This window comes from Sciurus carolinensis, chromosome 3, assembly GCF_902686445.1.
Source record: "Sciurus carolinensis chromosome 3, mSciCar1.2, whole genome shotgun sequence".
Lineage (NCBI taxonomy): Eukaryota > Metazoa > Chordata > Mammalia > Rodentia > Sciuridae > Sciurus > Sciurus carolinensis.
Genome location: NC_062215.1, coordinates 121,001,771 through 121,019,358, shown reverse-complemented (window position 1 = coordinate 121,019,358; position 17,588 = coordinate 121,001,771). Strand labels below are relative to the sequence as shown.

Below are 17,588 nucleotides of genomic sequence, written 5' to 3'. Positions count from 1 at the left end.
TGCTGGTGGGGTTGCAAATTAGTGCAGCCACTCTGGAAAGCAGTATGGAGATTCCTCAGAAAGCTTGGAATGGAAACGCCATTTGACCCAGCTATCCCACTCCTTGGCCTATACCCAAAGGACTTAAAATCAGCATACTACAGAGATACAGCCACATCAATGTTCATTGCTGCTCAATTCACCATAGCCAGATTGTGGAACCAACCTAGATGCCCTTCAGTTGATGAATGGATAAAGAAACTGTGGCATATATATACAATGGAATATTACTTTGCAATGAAGAATGATAAAATTATGGCATTTGCAGGCAAATGGATGAAATTGGAGAATATCATGCTAAGTGAGATAAGCCAATCTCAAAAAACTAAAGGACGAATGATCTCGCTGATAAGCGGATGAGGACATATATTGGGGGGTGGGAAGGGTTAGCATTAAGTTTAGGGTTAGGTTTAGGGTTAGGGATAAGGAGTGTGGTAAGAATGAAGGAAAGAAGGACTGTATAGAGGGAAAAGAGGGGTGGGAGGGGTGGGGGGGAAGGGAAAAAAATAATGAATCAAACATCATTGCCCTATGTAAACGTATGATTACACAAATGGTATGCCTTGACTCCATGTACAAATAGAGAAACAACATGTATCCCATTTGTATACAATAATAATAAAAAAATAATAATAATAAAAAAAATGGATCAAGGACCTTGAAATCAGACCACAGACCCTGCGTCTTATAGAAGAAAAAGTAGGTCTAAATCTTCAACATGTCGGCTTAGGATCAGACTTCCTTAACAGAACTCCCATAGCACAAGAAATAAAAGCAAGAATCAACAACTTGGATAGATTCAAAGTAAAAAGCTTTCTTTCAGCAAAGGAAAGTATCAGTAATGTGAAGAGAGAGCCTACAGAGTGGGAGAAATTCTTTGCCACTCATACTTCAGATACAGCACTAATTTCCAGAATATATAAAGAACTCAAAAAACTCTGCACCAAGAATACAAATAATCCAATCAATAAATGGGCTAAGGAAATGAACAGACACTTCACAGAAGAAGATGTACAAGCAATCAACAGATATATGAAAAAATGTTCATCATCTCTAGTAATAAGAGAAATGCAAATCAAAACTACCCTAAGATTCCATCTCACCCCAATTAGAATAACGATTATGAAGAACACAAGCAACAATAGGTGTTGGAGAGGATGTGGGGAAAAAGGTACACTCATGCAAATTAGTGCAGCCACTCTGGAAAGCAGTGTGGAGATTCCTTAGAAAATTTGGAATGGAACCACCATTTGACCCAGCTATCCCACTCCTTGCTCTATACCCAAAGGACTTAAAATCAGCATACTACAGAGATTCAGCCACATCAATGTTCATAGCTGCTCAATTCACAATAGCCAGATTGTGGAACCAACCTAGATGTCCTTCAATTGATGAATGGATAAAGAAACTGTGGCATATATATACAATGGAATATTACTCAGCTATAAAGAATAATAAAATTATGCATTTGCAGGCAAATGGATGAAATTGGAAAATATCATGCTAAGTGAGATAAGCCAACCTCAAAAAACCAAAGGACAAATGATCTCGCTGAAAGTGGATGATGGCACAAAGTGGGGGGTGGGAGCGGTTAGTGTTAGGGTTAGGGTTAGGTTTAGGGTTAGGGTTAAGGAGGGTGGCAAGAATGGAGGAAGGAAGGACTGTATAAAGGGAAAAGAGGGGTGGGAGGGGTGGGGAGGAAGGGAAAAAAAACAATGAATCAAACAACATTACCCTATGTAAATGTATGATTACACAAATGGTATGCCTTTACTCCATGAGAAACAACATGTATCCCATTGTTTACAATAAAAAAAAAGATCAAAGGAGATCAATTAAAATTAGTTAAGATTTTCATATGGGTAAATAAGTCCCTACCCCTAAAATTGAAATTTTTAATTAAATCCTTCAAGAAGATCTTATTCATATCTGTCTCTAAAGCCTGTACATAGTCTGGCATAGTAGACACTCATTGAGTTAAAACTTTTGAAAAAAAATCTGAGAAGGCATTTGATGCAAATTAGGCTGTCCTAGACTATAAAAAAATCAATGGAAAACCTGAGTTTATTGCACAAATTCCTGAATGCTAGTGAGCATTACTTTAGAATAAAGAGACAATTTTAGCAAAAAGGAAAGGAAATTTTACTAACAAAAATGTATGGTAAACACATAGTTGAGTAAAACTTTTAAAAATTAAGTGAAAGCCAGGAGCAATGGCACATATAATCCCAGCTACTATGGATGCTCAGGCAGGAGAATCCAAGCTTGAAGCTAGCCTTATTTTTTGTCTCAAAAAATTAAAAATGGTAGCTAGGTGGCACACCACTTCCCTAGCAAGCATGAAGTCCTGGGTTCAATCCCCAGTACTGCAGAAAAAAAAAAAAGAAAAGAAAATCAAGTAAAAACTAGATTTCTGATAATTAGAGAAATACTTATTCATTGCAAACGTTTTCTCTAGTAATTAAAAAAAAAAAAACCTAATGGAAAAGAAATAAATACACCAGTAATCACACTTCCTAGGATGAATCAACATTATGTGTTTTTGTATTTCCTTCTGGTGATATTTCTGTAGACAATTTTGTGTGTGTGTGTGTGAGTGTGTGTGAGTGTGTGTGTGTGTGTGTGTGTGTGTGTGTGACTAATGCAGTTTTTAAGAATTATAGCATTATTGAAACATAGTTCACATATTATTCCATTTTGATTCAGTGATTTTTAGTATATTTAGAAATGTGCAAGCATTACCATTATCTAATTTTGATTTTGTGGTATAGGATACTTGTATATTAAGCCAAAAGAGATATGGAAAAAGCAGTGGGAGAGTTGAGGACCATCTCATTTTCTCTAAACAACACACGTTAGGCCTCCAACAACACTGCCTACTGACTCATAAGGCCTGTCTTACTCTACTTTTAAATTCGAAGAGGGATTATGAAGAATATTTGTTATCAGGTTTAGGTCAGTTTGAACTAAGCTAATAGAAAAGTGAACTATAAATAAAGTGTGTTCAAATTTACAGAGAAGGCTCTTGGGAGAAAAGGTAATAATTTGATCTTTTTATTTTAAAAACTCTGCTAACTTCTTTTTTTTTTTTTTGCTTTTTTTTTTTTTTTTGCTTTTTATTCCCTTATCATGACAGTCACACTCATCCTACAGAGCAGCCCAGTGTTCTGCTTTTGTTCATGATGTGTGCGATGATGGTTTACCCTACCCTTTTCCAGATGGGATCCTGGATGTCATTCTCCTTGTCTTTGTGCTCTCTTCTATTCATCCTGGCAGGTAAATGAAGACGAAAGGGCAAAGCAAATGTGTAAAGCTTCTTTATCACTAGTGGGTTTTAGAACTATCAAAGCAAAAATGACAATTCTTGAATTTATTATTTAGTGAACTACATTATGTATAATATGCAGCCTTTTAAATGCAGTTTTTTTCTTTTTTCAGACTTTAAGAAAGAAACTGGTCAAACTACTTCATTAGCAAGCTTTCTGTCACTGTCAGAATGAAGTGAACATATTCTGGCAAGACACATACCTATTAAAAGTGACAGTGCTTCAAGGAAATTACAAATTCAGAACAGCCTAATAGACTCCCAAGAGAGAAATTGTACTTGGTGATCAGAAACAAACATCTTTGATTTAGCATCTTCCTTAATGTTCATGAAGAGGTGGGCTGTGGATCTGTTTGACTTCTCACAGGTCTGTCAATAGGCTTTTGAAAAATTTTTTTAAAGAAGCCCACTAAGGAATTAGACTAGGTTATAATATTTTGCTAGATTAACCTTGGACCTTTATGATCTAACGTGGGCCTAGTGCCATCATTCAACTATATTACATATATAAATATAGATAAAATTGTTTTGTTTTTGTTTTTGTTTGTTTTTTCTGCAGTGCCAGGGATCAAACCCAGGACTGTGAGCATGCTAGGCAAGCATTCTACCACTGAGCTACATCCCCAGCCTCCTAAATACTTATGACTGAAATTTTTATGTTTGCACAATGTTTTAAACCTATAAATGCAACTTTTCTCTGAAAACATAAAGAGATATTACTAGCAATTATAATGATCACCTTTATTAAAATCATGCCACCTTCTGTGTATTAAAGCATATGTGTGGCAGGTGGCAGGATTTGTTCTTTTATAAGGTTGCTTAAAACTGATTTATTGCAGTATCCTGATAAGAGATTCAGGCCTGGATCAAACATTTTATATTTGATGACTGTGACCCTTTCCCACAGAAACTGAGTTATTGTGTGCTTCTTTCTTTGCAATTATGAGGTTACTAGGATTCTTTATAGTCTTTTTACTTCCCAGAGATGAGCACCTTGATTATTTTGGAGAACAAATTAGATTTCCATATAAATCTGAAAGAAAGGTTTATCTGATATGTATACTTGGTTCCATGAAGCTACCTTTTCCTCTTGGTTTCTATGCCTTATTTCTTTTCTGCTAATCTGTTAATCTATTGATATTGTTCAGGTACTAGTAGAAAGATGTCATCTATGTATTTTGTTTCTTTATATAAAAGAATGGTGTAGGTGGGTAAAAAACAAGATTTCCTATTCGGTACCCATAACAGGAAATGTATAAATTCAAAATAAGACTACATAAACACTATTTGAAATTAGTTCAGATAATATATTTTCTCATGATTTGAATTGAATCATGGTGAGTAAAAAACAAGATTTCCTATTTGGGTACCTATAACAGGAAATGAATAAATTCAAAATAAGACTACATAAAGACTATTTGAAATTAGTTTAGATAATGTATTTAGATAATGTTAAATAAAAGGGGAAATAGATGTCTTAGGAAGATTGTTTTTATAGTATAGTGTTTAATTCTGGTTTTTTACAAATAAATTCAGCTATATCATGTCAGTACCACTTTCTAACCTACATGGAAATGATCTAAAAATAAGGCGAATGAGCTGAGTGTGATAGCATGCACCTGTAGTTCCAGTTATTTGGGAGGCTGAGGTGGAAGGATCACTTGAGCCAGGAGTTCAAGAATAGCCCTGGCAACATAGTAAGAATGTGTCTCAAAATAAATAAATCAAATCAAATCAAAATAAAGTAAATGAATTAAAAGGGGAACAATGGTAAGGTCCCCTTGCCGTTGGCAATGATTCTAGCATCTTTAGAATCATTTGGGGCCATAGTAATGGATTTGCCCCTAGGAAAGTTCTAGAAGAGTAGCTTCTTGGCAACTTGGAAAATCCAGACACAAATAAATGGCCAGCAGTTCAGCTAGAACCTAAGCCTGGGAATTCCAGCCAAAATGAAAAAAAAAAAAATTGTAGGATGCTACAAAAAACAAAAGCTAAATGTCCTTGTCATTGAAATGAAAGTATAAAATACTTCTATAGATCTAAGCATAGAGTAGACAGTCTACAAATACTCGTGCTTTAAATCTCTTCTTTTCCTTGTCCTCTCCCATCCTTTCCTTCCCATCCTCTTCCTCCAGCAGAGGAGAGGATAGCAGAGTCAGCCCAAGCAGGAGAAAGAAAGAAAAAGGACTTTGTCCCATTCTGTCTTGTCCACCTCTTCTCCAGCCTGGTCCTACCTGCACTTTTCAGGAAGCAGCTCTGGAACTGCAATCTGAACCAAGACCAGTATGTTCAAGAACAGCTCCCCACTCCTTACCTTTGTTCACAAGCCCAGATACCAAAGGATAGTTGGAGAAAAGAATTTGCAGAAGGAGGTGGCTATATTTTGAAGTACATGGTTCTTTATTTTTTGCATTTTAGTTTCATCTTTTTTTACTTACAATTGTAGAATTTTGCTGTATACATAAAACATTTATCCTGAAAGTGAATATTTTAAGGGTTAGGTATGGTTTTCTTTCATTGCCAAAGCCCAAAGATATAAACACAATATGAAAATGACCTATAATAAACAAGGAAAGCATACATTTCCTTTCCCCTTCATGTACTTATGTTCCCATTTTTATAAAGGACTTTTCACCTAATCTATAATCTGTACAATATTTTTCTTGTTTTCATAGTAGCTTTCATTTTTTTCATCATCTACTTCCTTCATAACATGATATAATGTGACTTATACCCCTCTGTTCCACTGGATAGTGTTTTAATTTGAAGTATTTTACATATTAACAAATCTGAACTCTTCATTTTAAAGTAAGAAAACCTCAGCACTTTAAGTAGCTTGGATAAAGCAGAGACAACAAGGATTTAGCACACGACTGCCATTTAGCATTCTCTGCCCATGGCAGACATTGATAATCTTTTTTGTACTTTGATTATCATTCATAGTGGGCTTTGTGAGTCCTGAAGAGAACTCCATAGGCAGCTAATGCCATACTCATTCAACATTGACATGAGATATGAATCTGCCATCCCTGGCCCATAAGAACACATGGGCCATGAACAAGTAACCAAAAACACCAAGTTAAGCAATTATAAGGGGTCATATCTGACTGCAAGCCATAGTAGAAAAAAGGGAAGAAAGTAAAGTCTTTCCAGTATTGAGCTGAGAATTGGGGTAGGAATAAAATTTAAATAGGTAGAGAGTAAGGAGAAGAGTTTTTTTGGTTTTTGTTTGTTTGTTTGTTTGTTTGTTTGTTTGAGAGGAAACCATGTAAGCAAAGGTATAGGTTCTCAGAACCAAGCATGTAACACTGTGGCTAGAGAAGGTGCTTCAGATTGGGAATAGTAGAAGAAAATATAGGAAGCATTCATTGGGGTCAGTAGTAAGAGATCTTAAGAATTCTGCTAAGAAATAAAATTTTGCCCTATGGTTAAAATCACAACGATTTTTGAGCAAGGAGATGGTTGGACAAAACCATCATTTTAAGCAGAATAATTCACCAATAATATATAGGGAGAATTGATGGGAGAATAAAAAGCATGTTAGGAAGTGATTCTGTTCCTAGAGGATAGGGGTTTGTAGTAAGGGAGTACCAATGGGAAATAAAAGAAAAAATAGCAAAGATGTCATAAAAAAAAATAACGAGAAAGAGGACATAGAATTTGATGCCCACATGAAGAGATTAGTGGAAGAAAAGAAAAATACCTCTGCTTCATGAGGTGAATGAGAGTACCTTTGAACTAACAAATAGATCAGAAGAATTTGGGGAAAAGCTAATTCCTGGTTGGATAATGTACAATTTGGGCTGACTCTGGCATATTTTTTATTTTACAAGGAAAATAAAGTATCTTCACTTTTTGTCACCCTCAGAACAACTTTGCTTTGCTTAAATATCAAGAAACATCTATGGTTTTCAGTTCATGTTTTGGCATCATACATCAAACTGCATAAAGGGTCCACTCTGGTCATTTGGGTGATTTCTTGAAACTGTAGACCTTTTGAATTTGGTCATTTAGCAAGCCAAAGCCTTTTTTTTTTTTTTTTTTTTTTTTTTTTTAATTTCTTCTTTGCAAAATATATTTGTTTTTGTTGCCCTTACACTGATGGTTTAGATTTCTTTGGCATTATCGAGCTTCTCTGACTTTGTCTTTAAGAAGGTTAAATCTCGCAGAAGATTTCCACAAACAGGATATCTTGCTTTTTTTCAAAGGATGCAAGGTGTTGTCAACCGGCTGTCGAAGTTACTGAAACCTGGGGGAATGCTCTTGTTTCGGGACTATGGGAGATATGATAATACGCAGCTTCGTTTTAAAAAGGGTAATGGTATATTCAGTTTGGGGTTATTTTTATGTGTTTTAAAGAATGTTGTGTTTACCTATTTCATGTCAAGTTGTTTGGGATTTTATCGTTTTTTAAGGAATACCAAGTTTTTCTTTTTTTTTTTTCTTCTTTCTTTTTTTTAGGGCATTGTTTATCTGAAAATTTTTATGTTCGAGGAGATGGTACCAGAGCATATTTCTTTACAAAAGGTATGCTAATCCACAAGAGGAAATAATTATCTTGAAAATTCTTTTTGGTTACTGTTTGCATGGAGAAACTCAAAAACTATAAATATGAGGCTTTAGTCATGATTAAACATTGGATAGCTTCATACTTTGGTGCTTGTAATCTACATAAAAATTTGAAAATGGCCTTTTTGCCTTTTAATCTTCTTCCAGTTAAAACTGCTTTAAAGAATCACCTGCTATACTCTACTCAAGTGAAGGTGCAGTATGTAATTTTGGAGATATTGTTAGCCTGGATATGAAAAAGTTAATAATATTCCACCACAGCCAAAAGAGGGAATTTCATTTTATAAGTCTATGGAAAATTACTTACTTCTAGTTCATTTCTCATTTTAAAAAAGCATTTCTGACAGTACCAAATGAATCCTGCATTCAAGGACTTCCCCAGATTTATGTAGGTACTCTTATAATGTATCATTTAGGGTCTCTGTAAACCAACAAAAGCTCAGAAAGGTGGCACCTTTCAAATATTGAAAGCAGCAACCAACAGTTTTGTGTATTCATTTATGCCTGCTGTGTTAGTCTGTTTATGCTTGGTATATTTTTGTAAAGTAGAAGAAACCCATTTGGTTTCACAGGGTTTCCTTCACTTAATTGTACTGAACATTGTTTCTTGGTATAAATGAAATTTGAATGGTCAGTCATTCCATTAATGTTCCATTGTTCATTACCTCCCCCTCCTCAGTCATATGTCATATCTTTGCCATTTTCGTCTCATAGGGGAAGTCCACCGTTTGTTCTGCAAGGCCGGGTTAGATGAAAAGCAAAATCTGGTTGATCGTCGCTTACAAGTTAATAGGAAAAAACAAGTGAAAATGCACCGTGTGTGGGTTCAAGGAAAATTCCAGAAACCATTGCACCCAACTCAGAATAACTCCAAATTGGTATTTTCACTCCTTTCTCATGACTGAACGATGTGCTGTGATGAAGTACAAAGCCAGAGGAATACACTATTCAAAGGCTCCTGCAAATCTTTCATTTCCCAAAAGACATGGTTGAGCTCTTTGTGCATTTGAAGCACATTTAAGTGATCTGGAAGAATGTACCATTTTCTGTGTTTTCAAAACTTGATACCACAAGCTTGTTTGGGTTTATTACATCTAACAATTTTGCTTTTTCCCTGAGTTTTAAAAGTATTCAATTAAATTACTAAAATAAATCAGATAATTTTGAGAAACTATAACCTGCCATTTATTTAAGTAGAAAGATCATTTTCCCTATTTGTACATTAGGCTTAGTAAAGCATTTTTCCCAAACAGTCCAACCCTCCTCCATTGTCATCTCTTAGCATGCCACGATTCTAGGGAAAGCTACAAATCCAAGATCAAGGTATGTTATTTTTGATTTTTGCCCCCCACCCCAAAGCTTTTATTTGTTTGGTTTGGTTTGGGTTTTTTTTTTTTTTTTTAATTCAAAAACTAATGTCTGAAATGCAATTTTAGTTTCTCTTTCTTTCCTAAAATTGGGGAAGTATGGCCAAGCTAACATTGCTTTTAGGCTATTCTTAGATGTACAAGTTGTTGTAAACTCTCTTTAAGACAATTGTCATACCCAAGAAAATTCTTGTAGCAATTAAAAATTTATTTACTCCATTGCCGCAAAAAGGACACACATTGGCTTGCAAACATCACTTTGTAAAAATGGAATTTCTAAGATTGGTCTTTCATTACATAATATTTACTGAGTATTTTATGTTGTGTTGAATTATGTAAAATAATATAATCAATAAAGATCCAGCCCTGTCTTCAGTGAGCATAAGTAGAATCTATCTGGCAAAGCAAAATGTGCATATCCTGAGCCTCTAAATCATGATATAAGATAACATTTGAACAAATTCTCACATGGAGAACTTATTAGCTAGTGAATTTTGTGAGTCCCAGAATTTGGAAGAAATGGGCAATTTCTTGAAAGGACCACCGTTGGAATAATTCAGTTCCATCTGTTTTTCCTTTTCAAATTATTTGAGATTAATTTTTCTGGAGGAATATAATTGGTCCAGCTTCAGTCATGGGTTCATCTCTTGACAGACTAGGGCAGGGCAGCTTGATTTGCCACCAGAATGTATTAGGGGAAGAAAGTTCATCAAAGGAAAATCAAGACCCCGTTATCAAAAAGAGGAGAAGGGATGTTGGTAGATCACCATCAACACACCTCATGGTGGAGATAATAGTTGTCATAGGTTTTAAAAAAAGTTAGACTCCTGGGAGGAGGTGGGCCTCAAGCTAGTCCTTGACTTTCTGTCCTCAGTATAAGACAAGTCTGTTGGTGTGGAATGTTGTTGATGAGGAATAGTGGAGAGAAAATGGACGAGAGAGAGTCAGCTCAGAAACAGTGTAGAATATCAGAGTGTTGACTTCTAGTTTCATCTGGAGCCATCTGAAGTTGGTTTCTGTTCATCCTTGCCATACTGTTTTATAAATGTGTTTGAGAGATTTGTCGAAGAGTTGTCTATAAAGTGGAATGAAATGAGGTCAGGGATCAGTGGCAAAGAAGACCACAGAAAGGTTTTTGCATAAACTTGACTTGGTGGAAAGTCCTTAGAAGTATAGTTATCAAGATTTCTGTTTAAATGTGCATACATCAGTAAATATAAAAGTAAAAATTTGCTTGAGACTCTTAACTCAGTTGTATTTTATAATTAAAGTGTACATTTAAAAGCCAAACTAGTCAGGAAAGTATTACATACACAAGGGCAGTTTAGATAAGTTAATGTTGCTATGGGAACCCCAGCAGATCTTCTTGTGTCTCCATTTAAAAATCATGGCCCAAGGTGGTTTTAAAAACAACAGAAGGTAAAATTATTCTCACATTCTCACACATGTAAATTGTACTGTCTCTCTCAGTTCTAAATAGCAGATTCAAGCCAGCCTCTTGACTGGCACAGTAAAATTCAGCTTCGTGTCTTTCTATAATGTATTACAGCATGTGAGTTAACCTTTAGAAGCTTCAAAAATACATCAACCAAATTTGGACTGTGAGACACAAACTGGGCTGTTTTGGGCTTTGTCCAGCATAGACCTCCTATTCCACATGGCTGCACAGCAGGCCTTTCCCCAGGGTCTCCTGCTTGTCCACTCAGTCTTTTTCTCTCCTAAACTACCTGCATCAACCTCCTCCTCAGGGTTTGCTGCCAGGCAAAAATTGAGATTTGGGCAGAAAAAGAAAAGGGCAAGGCCTATTTGGAATTTTGCCTATAGATATGGAAAATTCATAAAGTGTTTAAAATGTATCTGCTTGGGTATTAGCTTAAAATATTTGATAACTACATGAAATTCTAATTTCCCCCTCACATCCATAAAGCTGGGACCAGTTGGTTTAGGCACAGTCTGTTATTTAAAAATCATCTTCTGAGGGAAGACCATTTTCTTTTGAGCAGAAAAAGGTGTATTTATCTTCTGATAGCGCAGCAACAATGAAATATATCTAAAATGTACCCTCCATTTCTGTTTCTAAAAATTCACTTTTGAGCATTGTCCAAATGTAAAAATTCTCACATGAAAAACTGCTTGAGAAGGTTGTGAGAAAGTCAAGATAACAGTTTCTATTATTGCAAGTTTTGCTATTCAATATGTCACATTTGTCTACATTGAAACACCCAGTTAACATTGACTTCTGAGAACTTATTTGCTTTGCTTATTTCGGTTCCATATGCTTTGTCTCCAAATTGTGAAGGCATCCGGGTTTCTACCATTATGTAATTCTAAATCATTGCAGTACTCCAGTTTGTATGTAGAAATTTCCCCAAGTGCAAAGAGCTCCCCTCCTGTGGGCAAAACTTAAAGCCATCTAAACTATCTAGATTCAGGTAAGTTAAATCCTCGCCCTAAAACTCCATGAGGAGTATTGCTGTTGTTTTCCATCTCATCAAAGTTCTGAAGCATGAATATATCACGCATTGTTACTTCTAATTGGTTCTAATGTTTATTATGCTCCTCACAAGTGCAGATGACTTCACATTTGCATCGCTAATCAACCCCTTTCAAAGCCCCTGTTCCTCCTTCCTGCCTCTATTAGTCACCAGTAGACTACATGTTGTCCTGGGTATTTTCCCACTTGTGAAAGCACACTTTAAATTCTAGAGCACTGAATGTATGTGAGGTATTGTTAGTAATAACAGCATTTACAATCTACAAGGCAGCACACTCAGTACTCAACGGATACTTTTTCAAAGGTTTTATGAGACATTGTGTGAGAGAAACAGTATCATGCTGTGGAAAAAGTGTGCCTGGGAGTCAGGCATAGTGGATCCTAGTTCCTATTGAACCACTTAGCTACTCTCCATTTAGCTCTGAGTGCTAATTTTGTAGACACTGTACACGGTCCTTCATTTAATCCTCAAACTCTTATGAATTAACTTTTATTACAACCATTTAACAGATGAGACTGGGGCTTTGAGGTGTTAGGTAACTTGCTGAGGATATCAGGTTATTAAGTGTCAAAGCCAGAATGTGGACTCAGAACTATCTGATTCCAAAACCTCCACTTCATCGCTGTGCTTTTAATTGATGGGCACAAGTGCTCTGGGAAAGGTGCTGGAGAAGAGAGCTCCTGAATCAAGTGAAGAGCTACAGCAATGGGCAGGAGTTGGGGTCAGACAACCTTCAAGGTTACAGCTCATTCTAGATCCAGTCATTCTAGGAAATAAGTAGGCTGCCCTTGTCCACAGTTAAAATTGGAAAGGAAAGGAACAGAGAGGAATGACAAAGCAAAAAGCTTTCAATCAGTTCTTTTCAGCATTCTGCATATGCTCGATTCTGCTTGTGCCCCACCCCCTTCAGGCTTCAGCCTTGTGCTTGGCATCCCTCCTAACAGAGCACTCATCACTTGCATGCTCCTCACTTAAAGGAAAAAACCATTCTGTGCTGTAAGGGGAGGAAAAGCCCTTAAAATGTCTTCAAAGGGATTCAGCCCTGTCGTAATCTAAAATATGTGAAATCAGGAGGTGTCAATAATAAAACATGAGTAAAAACATCTTTATTTAAAACATTGTATGTACATTAATGCCACATTAATGCCAATTCAAGCATGAAATGTTGAGCATTTCTTGGAATATGGTCTGGGATTTGAGAGGCACAAAGGTACCTGCAAGATGGCTTTGGTGTAGTTATAAATATAAATAGAAGTAAAATAACAGTTGTATCTTCATTTATAATGAATCTGTATTGTGGTCTCAGAGCTATAAAGGAGAGTTGATGCCAAAATCTGTCTTTCATTAACATATGCCTTAAATGACAGGGAAGAGGTGTTGAAGACAAAATTAATTTTTCCTATGAGTATGAATCAGCAACATGCAGTAACAAGCAAGTAATAATAGTTCTGCGGTAAATGCCTACAGAGAGTAAGAAAAATAGCATCAAACCGAAAAAGCAAGTGCACCTGCAGGAGGGCCCAGGAGGCCACAGAACACAGATCCCTTGAGCATCATCATCTCAAAGGGTCTCAGAGCACAGTGACCCTAACTTTAGCACATCAGGTTGGCATGAGATGGATGGAACGCATTAAAAACTCCAGATGGTCAAAGACAGCCCACCCTCAGCTGCTGCTAGAGCTCATGAAAGGCAAAGCTACAAGGCACAACTACTTGGCTAGGAGCTTAAAACAACAGCCTTTGATTCTCCAGTGCCTGTGGTTTCACAACCACTTAACCTTTAGTAAGGAACGGCCAGAGGCAGGTGAATGAATAAATACATGTTAACATTTCATAAAGAGGAGGAAAAAATCGATACTCTAGGAACACATTGACTTCAAGCAGTCACAAAGAGTGTCCAGGTAGCTGTGTCTTTGGCATCCCAGTGATCTGTGTCTTTAACTTTGATTTTCTCCAGCAGGTATACACTAAGTTGAGCATGGAACCCCAGGAAAAAAAGAATGATTTTCTATCAGATGTTACCTGCCAAATAAAATAAGCCATCGATTGCTTCCTAAAAAGCTTTAAGCATCATCACTCCTACTTGGGCTGATGAGGTTTGGTCAAGGAAGGTAGGAATTTTGTTATGCTTAAAAAAAGTTCTCTGGCAGTCTTTTTTCTTTTTTCTTTTTTTTTTTTTTTTTTTTTTTTTGAGACAGGGTCCCTGTGGTTGCCCAGGCTAGTCTTGAACTAGAGAGCTCAGGTGAACCTCCCACCTCAACCTTCTCTGGCAGTGTTTTCCACCCATTGTACCTTTTTGTGACACTTCCTAATTCATTGAAGAAATTAATTTTTCCTCAGTTAATCTTAATTGAATCTGTTGTTTTCCCCAACAACATTGAGAAAGGGCAGTCACCTTTCATTGGGAAAAAGCAATGTCCTTCCTAAAATAAGCGATGAGCCAGGTTGTAGCTCGGCGGTAGATCACTCAAATGTGATGCACTGGATTCGATCTCAGCACCACATAAAAATAAATAAATAAAATAGAGGTACTGTGTTCATCTACAACTAAAAAAAAACCTTTTTTTCAAATTAGTGATGAACCATTGTTGAGTCAATAGCATTAGCAGGTTTTTTTTTTTAAATTTAATTTTTTAATGCTATGTGCATAACACAAGCAACATCATGCAACTGCTGCCTCATTTCTCTCAGTTCCTGCCTCCCAAGGGTAACCTATCTTCCTCCTGAGGCTGTCCTGCTGAACAGAACAATCCCTCTCCATACCTCTTAGCTGTGCCCAGCTCCCTCAGGTCAGCCAAGATAGTGGCTTCCAAGCAGCATTTGGAACTAAAAATCACCTGAAAGAAAATGGCTGAAATTGCCAGCATCACATGCGGCACTGAAGCAAGAAGGAAATTTCTGCCTCCAAGGATAATTGCTTTTCTCATTGCTAGTATTTCTTCCTTCACAACCCTCATTTATTTTAATACATATTCCATCTTCACTTTCCAGAAGATGATTTGGATTCTTTCTTTCAAAAGAATCCAAATGAAAGATAAAATTCAGGATCCAGAAAAGTATTTATCTACTCATCCTTTCCATGAATATATTCGTAATCAACCAGTCTCTGTGAGTGTCTCTGCATTTGCAGCTTTGTTTCCTATTAGAACACTGGGGCTCTGGAGATTAGTGAGACAAAGCTTCATTATAACCATCCTTGTTTTACTCCATTTCTTATGTGCTTTGCCTTCCTAACTCACTCTCCAGGTGCTTCTTTCTCTTGCCAAATAGTGCAAGGAAATACTTTTGCAGATCTTTTATTTACTTTAGAAAAAAACATTGATTTAGGCTTTCCCATTCGGGAGTGCTGCTCATTTCCTGACTGGCCTTTCAAGTGTGGCTCAGCAGCAACTTGGGGATTTGTTTGCTATCCAGAGAGAAGGGAGCTGGGTGCCCAGCAACCCTGTACTGAAAGGAAAATTAAGTTCTGCTGATTCCCTGGGTAAGCAAGCTGAGGTTTTCCATAGATTTTCCTCCCATTCCTCAAAGCTTTAATGTATAGTCATTAGATTTGACTTAAAAAAAATGTCTATTTACATATATTTATTTCTAATAGACACAGTAAAATAGTAATATAATAGTGCATATTTATGGAGTATAGCTTTGATTTTTGTTTGTCAAACCCAATGCCTCATGCATACTAGGCAAGCACTCTACCACTAAGCTATATACCCCCAGGCCATAACTTTGACTTTTTATAAGACATTTTTTTATTGGTACATTAATAATTATACAGAATGGTGGGTTTCATTGTGACATTCATACATGTACATAACATGAAAAAGACATTTTAGTAGCATTGTTTCTCTTCCAAGTACATGCAGGCACTGATCACATACACAAGGAAATTCTCAAAAATAAAGAACTACCTCTTTGCTGCTTTTCACCTATGTGACATACTGCACAACACATGCAGGGTTTACCTCTACTCCAATTCCATTGCCAATTGCCTGGCCCGGTATAGGAGGCACTGCAATACTGGAGCCATCTGGCTTAGGCTACCTCACATTCTAGGCCTCCAAGGCTGTGGAATTAATGAAGCCTTAGCTCCTACATGGTTCAGCAATTTTGTGCTTTACATAAGGGTTAGGGGGTATTGTCTTTTTGCGGGGAGGGATCATGCTGGGGGATGAACCCAGCGCCTTGAGCATGCTAGGTAAGTACTCTACACTGAGCTACATCCCCAGCCCCCTCATGTAAGTTTCTAAAGTCTTCTGTGCTTCCCTCTCTCTGGTGCATTTACAATTGTTTTATTCTAGTTATGCAACTGTATACTATAATTATGCTTACATATGAATATAAATTACTCTTAGTTCATCCTACTTTGGGGAATTTATTCATAGTTTGTTACAAGGTCAGTAACTTTCCAAAGAGACAGACTAGAGCCTATACTTTTATACATTAATGCTTTTCTAACCTTAAAAAATATCTGGTCTTGGGACTGGGGTTGTGGCTCAGTGGCAGAGCCTTGCCTAGCACATGTGAGGCACTGGATTTGATCCTCAGCACCACATACAAAAATAAAGTTATAAAAAATATGTTTTTAAAAATGTTCTAGGAAAGTCAAATGATAAGTTGAAGATAGAAGCACTGACAAATCAGAGATATTAACTGTATCAGGTATAAGTATTATCTTTCTGAAGGGCTTAATCTATAATGTACAGTAATATGACAAATAAAATACCATGTTCAAAAAGGTACAACATTAAAGCTCTTGGCATAGACAAGGTTCACATGAGGAAGCATATCATATCAGTAGAGTGACAAGGAATCCAGGGTTGACCATTCATTCTTCTGAAGCACAGTCAGGTATGGTCATCACCACTAAGAATAGGAGCAGAAGCAAGTGGCACTCTGGCCTTAGAATAGGCAATGTTCGCAGGCCAATTAGCCAAATACTGTTCCAGTGACCCAAAGAGAAATGCAAGGTTGGGGAAGACTGTAGCAAGAGTGATTTGTAATTAAATCTCAGCAAACTGGACTGTATGCTTAAATGCTGAGCTCAGAAAAAGAGCCAAAAAGAGAGCCCTAACTGAGACATGAAAACAGGAAGGCTGAACAGGCCATGAGCTCTTTCCTGCATGCCTGGACTATAGTTCTGCCAGAGAAATGGCTAGTAAAGCATTTTGTTCTTGCTACCTTTCAGAAAAGCAAACTCTGATCTCTGATTCTTATTTTGATTCCAGAACCCTTGGGATTTTTGTGTTTGTTTTCCATCATGATATGTCACATGAGTTTATTGATCCTCCATAAACCTGGAAAGATGGGGGCACAACTTTAGGGGAAATATACTCAGGGAAATGTGGGAAGAAGGACTCTTTGACCTAGCCAGATCACCCTCTTCCCCAGAGTGAAGGAGGAAAATCTGGCTCCTACTCTGCAGAAGGAAACAGATTAGGTATCAGGTATGATAGAGTCATCAAGTGATTTAAAATTGTTGTCTTTCGTAGGAAATAGAGGGCAAGTGAAGAATACAGACCAAAATAGCCCACTAGACAAGACCACTATGTGGAATCACTATGATCTGGTGAGATTTGAGAGAACCCCCCCCCCAATACTCTTTGTTCCCTACCCATATTTTAAGCCAAGAAGAGAGACTAATAATATATCAACAGATGACGATTAATATGCAGCTCAATTACTAATGACACTGATACTGGGGCGGGGGGGGAGGAAGCCTTAGGGTGTGTTGAAACAATTGCCTTCCTCATACTGAACCCCGAGTCAGGACCCACACCAGACAACCACAGGACT

At 36.9% G+C, this 17,588-nt stretch overlaps 1 protein-coding gene across 1 annotated transcript in view; it reads left to right on the top strand.

The window, feature by feature from the left end:
- The window catches only part of Mettl8 (methyltransferase 8, methylcytidine), a 91,127-nt gene extending 81,809 nt beyond the window's left edge, over positions 1-9,318 (top strand). Inside the window, 4 exon segments of the mRNA XM_047547411.1 lie at positions 3,176-3,315; positions 7,573-7,679; positions 7,826-7,891; positions 8,648-9,318. Coding sequence (XP_047403367.1) covers positions 3,176-3,315; positions 7,573-7,679; positions 7,826-7,891; positions 8,648-8,838 — 504 coding nt within the window. The 3' untranslated portion in view covers positions 8,839-9,318.
- Positions 9,319-17,588: the final 8,270 nt, after the last annotated feature.